Genomic DNA, 18,785 nt, shown 5'->3' on the forward strand with positions numbered 1-18,785 from the left:
TGGTTTTTATTTTGGACGCCTACTGGAACCATCCTGTCTTGTTTTTGTAAATGTTTTGATATTGTCTGCTGTCTTTGGGGCATTCAGTAGTTATTTTTCTCGTTTATTGATTGTAGATTTTTTTGTTTCATCCCTTTTTTAAAAAAATTTGACTGTGTCTGAGCAGGCAGACTGTGTGTTCTTTGTTGTTTGGTGGTCTGTGGGCACAATACTTTTGGCCTCCTTCTCAAACCAGCTGGGTCAGTCACTCAGATATGGTACGGCAGGGCAGGTCTAGCTGAAGAGGAGTTACTGAGACAGGTTGTTTGTGGCACTTACTACAACCACCAGGGCGGGTCGGTAATCAGTGCAGGGCAGTAGGCCATGCCTGTGCTGCTTGGTGGTGTGATGTTAAGTGCACGGTGCAGGTAGGCAGGATGTAGCAGGGACATTGTTATGTGTGGAGTTAAGATGGATATGGGAGAGAGGAGAAAGGAACAGGAGCTAAAAACATACAAACAAACAAACAAGAATGTTAGGGGAGCTTGCCGTTGGAGTGGAGAGATGAGAGACTATGAAATGGAGAGAAACTGAAAGGGGAAGAGGAAGAAAAGAAAAGGATGTATAAATAAAAATCAGAAAGGTTAAAGAACTGCAAAGTTCTCAGGGTTCCCACCATTGCAGCTATGAGGTCTGGGGAAGTCACTCTCAGGTGTTGCAGTACAGCCTGGCTAGAAGGTGTAGAGGTATACAACACCAGGTATTCAGGGAACAGAAAGAGGAGGAAGATAAAAATAAATGAGAAACTGAGTAATGAAGAAAGACAAAAAGGGGAAAAGAGGGAGAAGAAAACAAAATAAATTTAAAAAAAAAAAGAACAAGGAAATCCCCCAGAAAAACAGGGGAAAAAAAAAAAACAATAAAAAAAGAAATGTCCTTAGGGATCCCTCTGCACGTCTGTGCAAGCCGAGGGGGTCGTCTCCTTGCCACGCATCACCGCCTGGCCAGAAAGGGCTCCCAACTCAAGAAAAGGAAAAGAAGACAAACAAACGAACTAAAGCCCTGGGATCCCACCCGCACGGCAGCCCCGACTGGGAAGTGGCTCCCCACTTGAATGGAGCCCCACAGCCCCTCAGGTAGAAGCAAAGATGGCACAAGGAGCCAGGTATTTGAGCAAAAGGAGGGGGAGGTGGTTAGAGGTAAGGAAGAAATCAAAAGAAGCAGAAAAAAAAGCAGCACCAGCAGCCAACAAATGGCACTCAGAGAGCCAGCTAGTGCGAGCTGGTGGAATCCAAGCAGCCAGTGTTTCTCGGACAAGAGACTGTGTCCGCGGGAAGCAGATGGGGCAGAGTGTGGGTGAAGAGGGGTAGAGAGTGGGAAAGTGTATATCACAAATTACCGGAGCTCTGCAGCCCCTCAGGAAGAAGCAAAGATGGCACACGGAGCCAGGTATTTGAGCGAAAGGAGGGGAAGGTGGTGAGAGGTAAGGAGGAAATCAAAAGAAGCAGAAAAAAGCAACATCAGTAGCCAACAAATGGCACTCAGAGAGACGGCCGGTTCGGGTGTGTGGAATCCAGGCAGCCGGTGTTTCCCGGACAAGAGATTGTGGATGCAGGAAGCAGAGGAGGCCGAGTGGGGGTGAAGAAGGGTGAGGGATGGGAAAGTGTATATTGCAAATTACCAGTTGTTTTGTCTCCCGCTGGAAGCTCCGTGAAGCTGCTTTCTCGTACCCCCTGTTTGCTGGTCTCCGATAGGAGTCCAAGATGGCAGATCCACACTGCGTTAGCTGGTAGGGGACCTCTGCATGAATCTCTCCTCACTCTCCATTCTCTGTCAGTTTTCTCACTCCATTTGGTGCTTGGCTGAGTTCTTTAACTCTTCATTTGATGTTTTAGGGTTTCAGGATTGTTGTATTCTCTGTTCGGATTAGTTTTTCGGATCTTTACTGTAGAGGGACGACGTGGTGCTTCTGCCTAGAGCGCCATTTTGCCGGAAGTGTCTTTCCTGTCTTTTTAATGACCACTTGCTTTCTTCATGTATGATGACCTTAATATCATTCCACTACTCATCTGGTCTTTGGTCATTAGTGTTCAATGCATCAAATCTATTCTTGAGATGGTCTCTAAGTTCAGGTGGGATAGACTGAAGGTTGTACTTTGGCTCTTGTGGAGTTGTTCTAATTTTCTTGTTTTAACTTGAACTTGCATATGAGCAATTGATGGTCTGTTCTCCATTCAGCTCTTGGCTTTGTTCTGACTGATCATACTGAGCCTTTCCATTGTCTCTTTCCACAGAAGTAGTTGATTTGATTCCTGTGTATTCCATCTGGTGAGGTCCATGTGTACAGTTGCCATTTATGTTGGTGAAAAAAGGTATTTGCAATGAAGAAGTCATTGGTCTTGTAAAATTCTATCATGTGATCTCCGGCATCATTTCTATCACCAAGGCCATATTTTCAAACTACTGATCCTTCTTCTGTTTCCAACTTTTGCATTGCAATCACCAGTAACTATCAATGCATCCTGATTGCACGTTTGATCAATTTCCGACTGAAGAAGTGAGTAAAAATCTTCAATTTCTTCAGCTTTGGCCTTAGTGGTTGGTGCGTAAATTTGAATAACAGTCGTACTAAGTGGTCTTCCTTGTACGCGTATGGACATTATCCTATCACTGACAGGGTTGTACTTCAGGATAGATCTTGAAATATTCTTTTTGACAATGAATGCAGTGCCATTCTTCTTGAAGTTGTCATTCCAGGCATAGTAAACCATATGGCTGTCCGATTCAAAATGGCCAATACAAATCCATTTCAGTTCAGCAATGCCTAGGATATTGCTGTTTATACGTTGCATTTCATTTTGGATGATTTTTAATTTTCCTAGATTCATACTTCATACATTCCGTATTCTGATTACTAATGGATGTTTGCAGCTGTTTCTTCTCATTTTGAGTCGTGCCACATCAGCAAATGAAGGTCCCAAAAGCTTGACTCCATCCATGTCATTAAGGTCGACTCTACTTTGAGGAGGCAGCTCTTCCCCAGTTGTCTTTTGAGTGTCTTCCAGCTTGGGAGGTTCATCTTCCGGCACTATGTCAGACAATGCTCTGCTGCTATTCATTAGGTTTTCACCGGCTAATTCTTTTTAGAAGCAGACTGCTGGGTCCTTTTTCCTGGTTTGTCTTCGTCTGGAAGCTCAGCTAAAACCTGTCTACCTTGGGTAACCCTGCTGGTATCTGGGTACCAGCGGCATAGCTTCCAGCATCACTGCAACACACAAGCCCTCACAGTACAGCAAACTGACAGACATGTGGGGGTACGCATACAAAGCACTCAATAAATGGTAGTTTCAGTTGTGACTGATGCTGTTATGACAACTTAGACTCTGCCCTGACTAGAATAAGAGCCCCAGGAGGGCAGAAATCTCTTTAAGTATGGGGAAAAGACAGTCTTTTTACCAAATGGTGCTGGTAAAACTGAATGTCCATCTGTAAAAAATATGAAACAGGACTCATACCTCACACCATAGACAAAACTAACTCAAAATGTATCAAAGACCTGAATATAAAAACTAAAAGGATAAAGATCATGAAAAAAAAAAGGACAACGCTAGAGGCCTGAATACATGGCATAAATACAATACAAACTATAACTAACAATGCACAAACACCAGAAGATAAACTAGATAACTGAAAGCTCCTAAAAATTAAACACTTACACTCATCAAAAGACTTCACCAAAAGACTGGGAAAACATTTTCAGCTATGACACATCCAACAAGGGTCTAATTTCTAAAATTTATAGAATACTTCAACACCTCAACAACAAAAAGAAATAATCCAATTAAAAAATGGCAAAGCATATGAACAGACACTTCACCAAAGAAGACATTCAGATGTCTAACAGACACATGAGGAATTGCTTGTGCTCATTAGCCAGTAACCCATTGACCAAAACTGTTGCTGTCAAGTCAATTCCAACTCATAGCGACTCTGTAGCAAAACTACAGCTAGATACCATCTCACCCCGACGTTACTGGCATTAATCAAAAAAACAGAAAATAACAAGTGTTGGAGAGGTTATGGGGAGATTGGAACTCTTATGCACTGCTGGTGAGAGTGTAAAATGGTATAATCACTATGGAAAATGATATGATGCCTCCTTAAAAAGCTAGAAATAAAAATACTATTTGATCCAGCAATCCCACTGCTAGGAATATATTCTAGAGAAAAAAGAGCCGTTACACAAATAGACATATGCACACTCATGTTCACTGCAGCATTATTCACAATAGCAAAAAGGTATAAACAACCTAAGTGCCCATCGGCAGATGAATGGATAAACAAATTATGGTACATACACACAACAGAATACTACACAATGATAAAGAACAATGATGAAACACAAAACGTCTCACAACACGGATGAATTTGAAGGGCATTATGCTGAGTGAAATAAGTCGATCACAGAAGGACAGATATTGCTTAAGACCAATGTTATAAAAACCCATGAAAAGGTTTACACACAGAAAAAACAATCTTTGATGGTTACGAGGGAGGGGAGGGGTGGGGAAGGGAAATTACTAACTAGATAGCAGACAAGTGGTAACTTTGGCGAAGGGAAAGACAATACACAATATAAAGGAAGTCAGCACAACTTGACCAAGGCAAAGTCATAGAAGCTTCCTAGACACATCCAAACACGCTGAGGGACTGCGTTACTGGGGTTGAGGGCTGGGGACATTGTCTTGGGACATTGAGGTCAATCGGCATAACATAGTTAATAAAGAAAGTGTTCTACAGTCTACTTTGATGAGTAGCATCTTAGGTCTTATAAGCTTGTGAGCAGCCATCTAAGATACATCTATTGGTCCCATCACGTCCAGAGCAAAGGAGAATGAAGAAAACCAAAGACACAAGGAAAATACTAGTCCAAACGACTAATGAACCACAGCCTCCACCAGCCTAAGCCCAGAAAAACTAGATGATGCCCAGCTACCACTACCAACTGCTCTGACAAGGATCTCAGTAGAGGGGCCTGGACAGAGTAGGAGAAAAATGTAGAACAAAATTCAAATTCACCAAAAGACCAGACTTACTGGTCTGACAGAGACTGGAGGAATCCCTGAGACTACAGCCTCCGGACACCCTGCTAATTCAGAACTGAAGCCACTGCTGAAGTCTACCTTTCAGCCAAAGATTAGACAGGACTATAACACCAATAATAACACCTGGGAGGAATGTACTTTAGTTCAATCAAGTATATGATACCACATGGGCAGCCCCTGCCTAAAAGCAAAGACGAGAAGACAGGAAGGCAAAGGCAAAGTGGACAAATGGACACAGGTAACATGGGGTGGAAAAGGGAAAGGAGGAGAGTGCTGACACAATGTGGGATTGCAATCAATGTCACAAAACAATTTGTGTATAAATTTTTGAACGAAAACCTAGTTTGCACTATAAACTTTCAGCTAAACCATAATAAAATTTAAAAAAATCGTAAAATAGAATAAAAATAATAAAATAAAAGCTATCATTCAGTAAATAAAAGAGTTTGGAAACTGCTTCAATAAAATTAAAAAAAAGAAATCCCATTATGTTTTATATGGTAGGCACTCAATAAACACTTGATGAGTGAATGGATAGATGGAAGGATGGATGTATAGATAACGGATAAGAAGAAAGTGAGAAATGGAAAACAGTAGAATAAAACAGAACTAACATCTAACCAAAAGTATATGAAAATTGGTGTGAGAATGAGCAACTTCATTAAGATATTTGCATATAGGTTTTACATTTAGATGAAATATGGTTTCTTTGTACAACTTTTCCTTTGATTTGTTTTTATACAGTTGGATGTAGAATCCAGACACCACTGGTTTTAGAGAAACTTGGATTATCTTCCTCATGACATGACATCTAAGAAAGAAATAAATGTCAGGAAAATAAGAAAAGAAAGAAAATTGTGACCAGTATATTCAATAGCCATCCGGGAAAGAATGGGTCCACTTAGAGAAACAGAAGTATGGCTAGCAATATTATTTACTGGGTAGCCACACAATCAGGATGTATGGTTAAGACGAGGAGAGGTGCGTGGAAGACTAGATGCCAAAATCTTATTTTTGAGTTCCAAAAAGATAAAATGTGGGGACTTGAAAACGTATATAGCTTCCTATACATGCATGTAAAGGGATCAGAAGGGAGGGCTGACTTGAATACAGTAGACCACCATGAATCCCAGAAAAGGACAAGCTCTGATTATTAGAGAAGAAAACAAGGCCTGAGATGATGCTTCTACTCTCCTCCAGTAGTGTTAATTAAAACATTTTTCACCTACTATTGGCATTGTAATCATCGTGGTCCTTATTAAGATATAGCTTTTTGGTACCTAGTCAAGTTACACTGAATTCAAATACCTAGTATTTGATTCAGGGTCTCTACATTTTTAACCTGATCCCTATATGAGTCTAAATTTTGCAAACTGTAGTTATGAGATTGTTAACTTTTTAATGTGGAAGGATTTACGATTATACTATGAAACGTATATTACTATTAGATCTCTGTGCCAATGTAAACTGAGAAATACCTCATATTTTATTGACTTGCAGTGTTATTTTAGTTCTTCTAAGTTAATTCCTTTTATTGTTGAAAATCTCTGAATTTAAAGAATTCATTCATGTGTTGCAACTCAGACGTATCCCACCCATAGGATTCCAACATCTGGTGATGATCTTGATAACCAAACACTTTATGGAATTCATCAGGCAGTTAGGTAAATAATACATGGTTTCCAGATACACTGATGGGATTTTCAGCCTTACATGGACAGATATCGCAAGGCAAAGGGGACACTTGGTGATCCGGGCCCACTTACCTCCAGTTTTGTTATAGAGCTCACGACAGAGTTTTTCAGCCATGAGCTGCAGAGTTTCTGCAAGCTTCCTGTTCTGGGCTTGAAGAGATTGCAACTGTTGGGAGAGATTCCCCAATCTTTCTTCCTTTTGAGAGATGCTGTCTTGCTGAGTAATGGAGAGCCGGTAGAGCTGAAAAACTAACCCAAGTCACCAAGTCAGACTGGACAGCTTATATCTTGAAAATCTATCTTTTTCTATATATGGAGAAGACAAACGGTATATTGCTTAAGATCTCAGGCTCTGAGGTCTCAGATCGCCTATATTCAAAGCTGTGCTCTAGTACATGATAAATTGTATGACTTGTAGCAAATTAATTTTCCTAAGTCTGTTTTGTCACCTGAAAATGTGGAGTCATAATAGCAGTTTACAGTTAACTTTAGGAATAAATTTCTAGACCTTATTTACTGCTCAAGAAATACTTTTGTGGACACTCTCACACTAGTAGTAATGAAGCTGAAACCACATATTTATATATCCAATGATCATTATATTGAGCATTAAAAATATAATAGTACTTATAATAGTTATATCATCATTTCTGTAATTTTATGGATTTGCAGTAAGTTCAATGAGAACAAGTAACTTTCCTAATAACACTTGTCTAGAAACCATTCTGCATGATACCATAATGGTGGACACATGACTTTATTCATGTGTCAAAACCCATAGGACTGTACACCACAGAGGACTTTCGCTAATAATAATGTAGCGATATCAGTTCATCGGTTGTAACAAATGTACCACTAATGCAAGATGGTAATGATAGGAGGAAGAGCGGAGACAGGAGAGAAGGTAGATGGGAACTATGGACTTTCTATGCAATTATTCGGCAAACCTGGAACTGCTCTTTTAAAGATGCATATTTTTAAAAAAGAAAAAAAGGGAACTGCTCTCTGTGGGACCTTTTTTCTGGAATCATTCTCTTCAACTGTTTAGGAAGCACCGCCGTAGGTTCTCCATCTGATGAGGCAGACCTTGCCCTTGCTAGTGTGAAATTTAAAGACTTCTGCACTTGTATTCATCTTTTTTTCTGATTGTCAGAAGTTTCTGCAATGACTTTGTAACTTCCTGGCCTTTTGGGAAAATATCATAGTGATTAAGGACCTGGCATACTTTCCTTATATCGACTGGGTGGGATATAAACAGAAACTTTTCCCTCTGCATTAGCCCACTGAGCTGCCGATACAGAGAACAAACACCACAGCAGTCCTGCCCTTTTGTGAAATGGGAGAGGGCTGAAGCATGGGTTCATCACATGTATTTGGTTTTAAATACTGGTATATAACCACACACACACAAACCTTCTTATCTCAAAATAGAATGTATATTTGGCAAAGGACTGCTGCGGTTTAATGCTTCTTCCACTACTCATCATTTAAATCGGTACATTGAATTTGAATAAGGTATATTGAATTACCCACTGGCCCCAGAATCAAAGTAAAAACAATCTGTAACAAGTGTTTCTCATGCCAGATAAACCTTGGCACCAGGATCCTCCCCCAAGTCAGAGCCCAGACTTACACAGAAGCCCCAGGGCTGCCAGGCCGGTCAATAGCACCAAGCACAAAGTCACCAAGGTCAGGGCCGCTGGTCTCCAAGCTGAAGAAGGAGCCTGGTGCTCTGCAGGAAAGAAGAGAGATTAGGGTTTTGCTTTTCCTTTCTCTTGGATCTAAGTCTGCAGCAAGCGAGAGGAGCTGGTTCTGGACAAGAACAAACCACGCAGGGCAGGGGCGAGCAGTGGGAGCCAGTTTCCCGTCTGCCATAGGCTCAATGCCAAGCCTTCCTCATAGCTAGATTCTTCCTTAAACCACCCCTTTCTATTATCCCCCAAGTCCAAGTTTGCTCTGGATCAAGTTACACATTATCATTATCTTTATATCATTGCTGGCATAACCTTGTTTTTGTCAAAATTAGAGTGAAGGAAGTCTCTCTTAAAAATGCCTGAAACAAGGCTTGGGAATCCCTGAACCTTACTAAGGAAAAAAAAAAAAATCACATTATCAGGAAACAGAATTACTTTGCTGCTACTTTTACAAAAAGTCCCCCCAAGATCCACGTATCTTTCTGCCAAAAAAACCCATTGCATATCAATAACGGGAAAAAAATCGTTTTACTGTTTCTCTTTGGAGTTTCTCTGTTGAAAGGCCCTTTTTGTGAGGATGATGTTTTCCCATTCATTTGATTTATTTCTCTGCAAAAATGGACTTCACAGAAATGTGGTCATCGATTTCTCAAGGATGTAGCTAAGCTACCTCAATTTCTGCACTAGTTAAATAAGAAAAGTGCTGTGGCCGGCATCCTTCCCTTGCCGAAACCTCCACAGATCTGCCCGGGTGGTGCTTGAAGAAGCTCCACTCTGAGTCACCTGTCTGAGTGTTCGTGACCTCAGTGAAATGTCTGACAGAAGGCCCCCAACCAGGTGCAGGTAGCATCTAGCACTCTGATTAAAATGACACAAAGGGGGAGTGAAATCTTGGGGTAAAACTCTGCTCTCCCGGTGACCTGTGAGCTCCACTTCACTGTGAGTTCAAGTCCGCTGCCAAAACAGAAAGATTAAAGAGGCATAAGTTCCATGAGACTCTTTCTAATCTGGATCCCGTCGAGCTTTTTCACCATTTCCGAACCATTCTTCTCTCACACAAACGCCCCGCTTACGGTGGCTTTCTGTTTTGTCCTCGATCCAGACAAGCTTGTCCCTATCTCAGTCCCTTCGCGTTAGCGCTGCCTCTGTATGAATGAACTCTCACAGCAATTATTGGCAGCCTACTTCCGGTTACTCAGCTTTGGTTTTAAATGGCACCTGACTGGAAGAGGCCGTGAGTCCATCCCTAGCACAGCCCCCTCTTATGTGTGTGTGTGTGGGGGGGTTGTTAATATTAGGTAATATTTTCACGACTTTCATTTGTCTGTCTCTTCGTAGTGGACACGCCTGCCTTGTTCCCCAGTGTGTTTCCAGCGCTATAAATAGTGCCTGATACATAAGGGATGAATAAATATTTGAATGAGTAAATGGACGAAGAATTAAATTATGAAAGATTAACATTTCCTAAACTACGTACGTTTTAAAGAGACACAGAGAGTTAATCTAAAACAAAACTTAACAGGTTTTTTACAAAATCTATTGACTTTTCAGTAGTATTCTGCCAGCAGAGGGCAGACTCAGCTAAATGCATTTCCCAGCCACATTGGCTTCTATATGCTGACTGTGTTAGAGTTTGTTTCATGAACACATCTGAAGGAGATTTGCTTTCTCCCCTGTTTCCTTCAATTAGCTATCTGGTTTAGTCCAAACTTTCCTGGAAGTGGATGCTTTCTCATGTACTGGCCCTAAGAGTATCTCACATCAGCAGACTCTGAAAGAACGAGAGCAGAGGCAGAAAGTAGCCTACGCTAAGCATTTTCTCCAAAACCCTAAGCCTTTTCAAAGTTCTGTATTGCCCAAGATAATTACCATGTGTATGCGTCTACATTCCTGAGGGACGCCATTTATGTGAACCCGCCATCTGCGGTGGCTTTATTTTTCTCCGTTGCTCTCATTACCATCAACTATATATCTTTCTTGTTCTTTTGGCTTGTATCTGCAGGTAAACTCCTTCTTGAAAAAGATCGTGTGTTTATATAGTCACCAGTGCTTAGGAGTTACGGCTGCTAACCAAGAAGATTAGTGGTTCGAGTCCACCTGCCTCTCCTTGAAAACCCTATGGGGCAGTTCTACTCTGTCCTAGAGGGTCGCTATGAGTCAGAATCCACTCTACAGCAATGGGTTTTGGGTTTTTGGTAACCCAGAGCCTAAAACAGTGCTTGAAATATAAAAGGAGCTCAGTACATGTTGAAAGAAGGAGTGAATATGTCTATTACATATAAATATCTCTGTGACATGACTGTCTGGGAGTCCCTCCGTGCTGCAAACAATTAATGTGCTTGGCTGCTAACCAGAAGATTGGCAGTTCAAGTCCAACCACAGATGTCTTGAAAGAAAGGCCTGGCAATCTACTTCTGAAAAATCAGCCATTGAACCCTAAGGAGCACAGGTCTACTCTGACATACATAAGATTGCCATGAGTCAGAATCAACTCCACAGCAACTGAGACTGGTATTGGTACCTCTGCTCAAACTTATTTATATTAATACACATCTCAAAGGCATAAAAAGTAAAGAACCCTGTCTCTTTTATGTAATTATTCCCCTGGCCAAAATTAGAAAAGATAAAAAGAAGGTAAAGGAGAAAAAGAAGAACCATGGATGTCAACCCAGGTATCCATCCCTAAGAAAGTGCTTTTCCTTGCATAATCAAAGAGGCGAGGAAATTTTATGCCCAAAGGATACAAAAGAGTGAATTAAATTTTTACTGTCAAGTGAGCCCTGAACTTTGAGGAATTAGAACATCGTTCACGAATAACTTTATCCACGAAAAGAACAAATACATGGCTCCTCCCTGGGGTTGCCTCTAGGACAGAAAAAGAAAGAACTCTCGTTTGCCTCCTGCTAATGGATTAAATGGTTTCAAATTTCCTTCCCAGAATCATTTTTTCCTGGTTGAATTTGGAGATTTTTCTACTCTGGCTCTGGGTGCTTCCCCTCCCCGCACTGAACGCCATCTCGTTGCATCTGAAGACCCCTGCCAACACCACCCCAGAGAGTTTCTGTGGCGGGTGTGGTCGTTTCCTAGGCAACCACGCTTCCGTGAGGCAAGGACTATGAGGTTGAAAGTTTCTCTTCTTCTCTCTCTTTGATGGTATTTCCCGCTCTAGGTGTTTTTCTCCTAACTCTGGGTTTAATGTTCTTGAGTTTTTTTCCAAATGCCCTTGATCGTAATGAGGAGTTTCTCTAGGGACAACCACACCCTAGAACAAGACGGATCTTCCCAAAAATAAGCTGCGTAGGAGGTGCTTCGGGTTGCCTAGCTTTATCGTGGTTTTATTTTTTGGAAGAGAACCCCTTTGCTGTCTCCAGAGGCATATTTAGCAAAGAGGTGTGGACAGGCCTAGGAACGGTATAAACATTTCTAGAAGTAATAAGATACATATAGAAAACAAACATCGCTTTCCTGTATCCTTACTTTAACTACACTATAAACGGTTATACCGCCAGAGTCAAATATCTACAAATTCCTTTGTAGATATATGAAATCTGTAGATGAAAAGAGATGTCATATTTAAGCAATTACTCTTCATGAGGCATCAGAGGGGGAAAAGTTTGCAGTCTTGTATGCCTAGGGAGGAAGCCCTGGTAGTGTAGTGGTTAAGTGCTACGGCTGCTAACCAAAAGGTTGGCAGTTCAAATCTACCAGGTACTCCTTGGAAACTCCGTGGTGCGGTTCTACTCTGTCCTATAGGGTCGCTATGAGTTGGAGCCAAATCAACTGCAACGGGTTTGGTTTGTTTTTTTTTGTTTTTTTTTGCCTAGGGATGGAGCCCTGGTGGTGGAGTGGTTAAGAGCTCGGCTGCTAATCAAAAGGTCAGCAGTTCATATCTACCAGCCACAGCTTGGAAACCCTATGGGGAAGTACTACTCTGTCCTATAGAATCCCTATGAGTCGGAATCAACTCGACAGCAATGGGTTTGGGGTTTTTTAAGCCCAGGGACTAGAAGATGTGAAACAGAGATTATCTAAATAGTCTCTTAGTATGGTCTGAAATACGAAGGGTCTTAAAGCTGGAAAAGACACAGAGAGTTTCAACAATTTGCGCAAAGCCACATTGCAAGCTAGTGGCAGAGCCAGGGTTCGATTGTCATGCTTCTATTCCTGTGTTTAACACCACGCTTCATACACTTCCCTATGAATCAGGATTCACAGAGCCAACAACAACAACAAAAAAAAAACCATTGCCGTTGAGTCAGTGCCGACTCGCAGTGACCCTAGTAGAGGCTAAACTGTTTGCAAGGTGTATACTTCAGGAAATGATGGCCTGATCCTTTTAGATTGCTGGATTGTTAACACTTTTCAATCATGGGGCATCGCTAGTCCATATCTGACTGATATTTTTATTTTCAAATATTTTCTCTTTAGAAACTTCTCATTGTCTCTGAAATCCTCGCATATAGCAAGAGTACATCTGTTCATAGGAGGCCATTCAAGGTTCAGTGGGCTTGACGGTGCTTTTCTGTGTTCATGAAAATCCAGGTTTCCTTTTTCTTATGAGTGTAGTCCAAATGTTCTGTATTTTCATTCTTTCTAAAAGTAAATGGCTGTTATCTCCCCATTCTCTCAAGATATGCATGTAAGAACATAGGAGCTCTTCCCAGAATATCAGTGACTTTCCAACTCACAGAAATAAGAGGCTTCATTATAGTTTTCTATTTGTGTAAAATTTAAGTTAGTCAATTTTATAATCCAATTAAGCGGTTTTATTTCTGAGATATAGTTCAGAAATAAAACTATTGTTAATAACTGATAACATTCCTTGAGTTTCTGAGCTAAATGCCCTATATAAATTATCTCATCTATCTTCATAAACATCCTATGAGGTAGATAGTATTATTACCCCCATCTTACAGTTGGAGAATTGAGTCTTAGAGGGCTTAGATACTTTATGCAAGAGCACACAGATACTGCTAAAAATACTGAGTGTGTTATATATGCCGTAGTATTTCATTTGAGTCTCCTAAAAATCATCCAAGATGGAAACAATTTTGAACTTTGTTTGGATAAAAAATCAGAAGCATCAAATAGTTAATTAACTTGCTCAAAACTGCAAAGCCAGTAAGTGATGGAACCACAAGTGCCACTCAAGCACTCTGATTCCAGAGATGAACGTGTCCAATTATTTTGCCATCCTCCCAAACAAATCTCACAATAATAGTTTCCCCTATATGACAGTCCCATATACAAGCCCCCGTATTGGAATTATAGAAAGACCCTAGTGTTTTACTACTTCCAGCTTTTTACTTGCATAGGGTGCAGTATTTTGGTAACAACCATCTTAAACCATACATTCTCCATTTAACTTTCTAAAGAATACATTTAATCATGCCACCACTATCAAGGGCCCTGCACAATCTATGTTTTTAGCCTTCCCAAATCCTTCTCTGACACTTCTTCCCGTTGATGTCATCATTCTTCAGCACAATGGCTTTCTAAGCAGATAAACCCTCAGATTATCTTATCCTGATCTAAATTTCAATCCCAAATTCACACATCATTCTTTCTCTCTAAGCTAGTTTTTTTTTCCTTAATTTTACTCCTTAAAACACTGCTCTCTTTCCATGTGCACCTTGCTAGTTCTTGCCTCTCTGCTTTTTTCTTTGCGCATGTGGTTCTTGCTATTGGAAAGTCACACAGTGCCCCATCTTTCTGTCTGAAAAACTTGGACTCAGCCTTGAAGACCAGGTCAAATGCCACGCGCTCTAGGAACATCCACATGACCAAAGACAGTCAGTTGCTCACTCATTCCTATTTGCATCTGTGGGCCCCTCCCTATCTTCAGTAGGGCTAAGTAACATTCTATTATAGCTATCGGTTTAGATTATCCTTTCCATTACTCTAAGCACCTCAGAAACAAAGATTACCCTGTGCCTACCGTAATGTTTGGTACTTAGTAGGTATGCTTTAAAGATGCTTAAATCAATTAGACTTGAGTTAGGTCATGACTGCAGTGAGGAGACTATGCTCTAGTTGAGGAAATGAAGCTAAAAATCTGGGGAAAATGGAGAATGTTGGTATTTAATATAAGTAGGGCAAAGTTGGAACTTGATTATTAAACGTTTTTTGTTTGTTTTGTATTTTTTCTAACCCAAGAAGTTTTTCATGTTTTCTGGGTAGGGTCACGTCTAGTCTGCAGCGGGAATTTTGGCCCCTCAATTAGTTCATTCTTTCTCTCCACTGTGCTGTTAATGTAAAGTGCTCTACCTGCCTTTACTTTAAGCTTTGAATTAAAATTGTCCACAACTTAAAAACAAAAAAAGAGGGGTGAAGTGGGGGCAAGACCGCAGAGTAGGCAGCCACTTCCTGTGGTCCCTCTTACAACAAAGACCTGAAAAAAAAGTGAATTGATTGTATACGACAATCTAGGAGCCCTGAACATCAAAGGCAAAGTTGAGGAATTGGACTGAGCAGCAGAGGGAGGGAAAGACGGTTCAGAAGCAGTGAGGAGTTGCCAGACCTGACCCAGCGGTAACCAGCACCCTGCAGGGGTATCAGCTGGCGTGCGCAGTGAGGCAAACGGTGGCACTTGGAACACGTTTTCCACATCAGGTGAGACCAAGCAGTGGAGCGAGCTCAGACCTCCAGAACTAGCGAGAAACCGTGCTCCACTGGTGAAAAATAAATTCATGCGACTAACCTACCACACAGATCAAAAAAACACTCCCTTTGGGAAGAACCTCTCTCCCATTTACACTCCCCCTCCCTGCTCTGCTTCAGCAATTGCTGCATCCCCTGGGCCAGAAGTAGGTCCTGTCTCATGCCCTGAGCCCTTCTCCCGGCTTTGGGGAGGGAAAGAAACTAACAAATAGGAAAAAAAAAAAAATCTGCCAGCTCCCCTAAGCTGGGAGCTCGGGGCAGGCACAGCGCCTTTGCGTAGGCACAGGCGTAAGGGGTACATGGACTCTGGATGCCTTTCACCCCTGCATGGACTTGTGTGGGCCCATTTCAACGGTGTAGGTCCTCTTTAGCACAGTACAGCAGGGTATATGCCTGAAGCCTAATTTCAACTATATCAGCAGTATGGTGGAGTGGCAAGTTTGTGACATTTGACACCACTCTGCTGATTAAGCAGGGTCCTCACCTACCCACATCAGGGGCCTGAGGCCTGGTGGCTCTGCCAACACCAGCTAGCCACCAGCAACAGGGTTCCAAGAATAAGTGGTGCCTCCCAGTCCTTACAGCAACAGCATTGGGTGCCCATAGTCTGGCTGCAAAACTCACCCACCTACATACTCTAGGGAACAGGGATACGCTTTCCTCTCAGATATTCAGGGACAGCCGTCAGCCCCCTGCCTTGCTCAGCACATGACCCCCTACAGCAGCCAGATACCTGTGCCTACTCCAATCACCCCTGCCCATCTGGGACTATAGGTGAGAGCCTGCACCACTCACTTGGTGACTGACTACCTGGACACCTGAGCTGAATCTATACAAGAAAAGTAAATAGTCTCTTGGGCTCATATATCTACTAACAGCTCTAACCACTTGGTGACAGGACGTGAGAGTTTCAAAGGCACCAATAATCAAACTAGCTCATATGAGCAGCCTATTTTGGCATATCAAAACAAAACAAGAAACTAAGACACAGTAAACAAACAAAAAAGTATAATACCTATTTATGGCTCGGAGACAATAGTCAATATCAAATCGCATAAGAAGGCAGACCATGAAGGTTTCAGCAAGAACCCAAAACAAAAAATCAAAAAATCTTCCAGAGGAAGAGAACTTCTTGGAATTATCAGAGGTAAAATTCAAAAGACTAATATACCGAACTTTTCAAGAGATCAGGAAGGAGATCAGGCAAAACACAAAACAAGCCAAGGAACATACAGACAAAGCAATAGAGGAACTCAAGAAGGTTATGAAAGAGCATAATGGCAAATTCAACAGGCTGTAAGAATCTATAGAGACAGCAAACAGAAATTCAAAAGATTTACAATAAAATTCCAGAATTAGACAAGTCAATAGAAACTCTAGGAGCAGAACTGAGGCAATGGAAGTCAGAAGATAAACTACTTGACACCAACTTATTTGAGGAAAAACCAGATAAAAGAATTTTAAAATATGAAGAAACCCTAAGAATTATGTGGAACTCTATCAAGAAGAATAACCTACAAGTGATTGGAGTACCAGAACAGGGAGGGGGATAACAATAATGATAGAGAGAATTGTTGAAGATTTATTGGTAGAAAACTTCTGATATCATGAAAGATGAGAAGATAACTATCCAAGAAGCTCATCAAACCCAACATAAGGTAGATCCCAAAAGACAGTCACCAAGACTTATTATAATCAAACTTACCAAAACCAAAGATAAAGAGAGAATTTTAAGAGCAGCTAGGGAGAAATGAAAAGTCATCTACAAAGGAGAGTAAATAAGACTAAGCTTGGACTACTCAGCAGAAACCATGCAGGCAAGAAGGTGATAGGATGACTTATATAAAGCCTTGAAGAAAAAAAAAAAATTGCCAGCCAAGAATTATATATCCAGCAGAACTGTCTCTCAAATATGATGGTGAAATTAGAGCATTTCCAGATAAACAGAAGTTTAGGGAATTTGTAAAAACCAACCCAAAATTACAAGAAATACCAAAGGAGTCCTCTGGTTAGAAAATCAATAATATCTTATAACAACCCAAGACTAGAACACAGGACAGAACAACCAGATATCAACCCAGACAGGGAAGTCACAAATAAAGCTAAAACACCAAAACAGGAAAACAGAGATGTCAACATGTAAATGATGACAACATTAAAACAAGAAAGAGGGAGTAAAAAATATAGTCATAGATCTTTCCTATGGAGGGGAAGTCAAGGCAATATAAAGAAATAAAAGATTGGTTAAAACTTAGAAAAATAGGAGTAAATATTAAGGTAACCACAAAGGAAACTAACAATCCTAGACATCAAATAAAAAACAAGAAAAACATGAAGACTCAGCAAACACAAAATAAACAACAGTGAAAATGGTGAAAAGAAAATACATAAAGAGTAAAGACTCAGCACAGAAAATTAAGTGGAACAAAGAAACTATCAACAACACACAAAAAGAGACATCAAAAGGACAGCACTAAACTCATACCTATCAATAATTATACTGAATGTAAATGTACTAAATTCTCCAATAAAAAGACAAAGAGTGGCAGAATGGAAAAAAGAACAGGATCCATCTATATGTTGCCTACAAGAGACACATCTAAGACTTAAAGGCACAAACAAACTAAAACTCACAGAATGGAAAAAAATATATCAAGCAAACAACACTCAAAAAAGAGCGGGAGTGGCAATATTAGTCCCTGACAAAATAGACTTTCAAGTAAAATCCACCACAAAGGATAAGGAAGGACACTATATAATGATTAAAGGGTTAATACACCAGGAGGACATAACCATAATAAATATTTACACATCCAATGACAGGGCTCCAAAATACATTAAACATACTCTAACAGCGTAGAAAAGAGAAATAGACAGCTCCACAACAATAGTAGGAGACTTCAACACACCACTTTCTGTGAAGGACAGAACATCCAGAAAGAATCTCAGTAAAGACAAGGAAGATCTAAATGCCACAATCAACCAACTTGATCTCATGACATGTACAGAACACTCCACCCAACAGCAGCCAAGTATACTTTGTTTTCCAATGCACATGGAACATTCTCCAGAATAGACCATATATTAGGCCATAAAGCAAGCCTTAACAGAATCCAAATCATCAAAATATTACAAAGCATCTTTTCTGACCACAAAGTCATAGAAGTAGAAATCAATAACAGAAAAAGCAAGGGAAAAAATCAAACTCATAGAAAATGAACAACACTTTGCTCAAAAACTGCTGGATTATAGAAGAAATTAAGGATGGAATAAAGAAATCCGCAGACTCAAATGAGAAAGAAAACACATCCTACCAGAACCTTTGGGACACAGCAAAAGCAGTGCTCAAAGGTCAATTTATAGCAATAAATGCACACATTCAAAAAGGAGAAAGAGCCAAAATTTAAATATTAACCCTACAACTCAAACAATAGAAAGAGAGCAGCAAAAGAATCCCTCGAGCACCAAAGAAAGCAAATAATAAAAATTAGAGCAGAATTAAATGAAGTAGAGAATACAAAAACAATTGAAAGAGTTAACAAGACCAAAAGCTGGTTCTTTGAAAAGATCAACAAAATCGACAAACCACTGGCCAAACTGACAAAAGAAAAACAGGAGAGGAAGCAAACAACCTGAATAAGAAATGATGTGGG

General features: G+C 40.6%; 1 protein-coding gene across 1 annotated transcript in view; it reads right to left on the minus strand.

The window, feature by feature from the left end:
• Positions 1-18,785, minus strand: part of CLEC1A (C-type lectin domain family 1 member A) — a 46,484-nt gene that overhangs the window by 19,304 nt on the left and 8,395 nt on the right. Inside the window, exons 2-4 of the mRNA XM_023740639.1 lie at positions 8,412-8,510; positions 6,662-7,027; positions 5,208-5,265 (exon numbers count right to left, since the gene is read on the minus strand). Of these exons, the coding sequence (XP_023596407.1) occupies positions 5,208-5,265; positions 6,662-7,027; positions 8,412-8,510 (523 nt within the window). The remainder of the gene's footprint in view (positions 1-5,207; positions 5,266-6,661; positions 7,028-8,411; positions 8,511-18,785) is intronic.

The sequence above is a fragment of the Trichechus manatus genome, unplaced genomic scaffold (genome assembly GCF_000243295.1).
Source record: "Trichechus manatus latirostris isolate Lorelei unplaced genomic scaffold, TriManLat1.0 scaffold00160, whole genome shotgun sequence".
Lineage (NCBI taxonomy): Eukaryota > Metazoa > Chordata > Mammalia > Sirenia > Trichechidae > Trichechus > Trichechus manatus.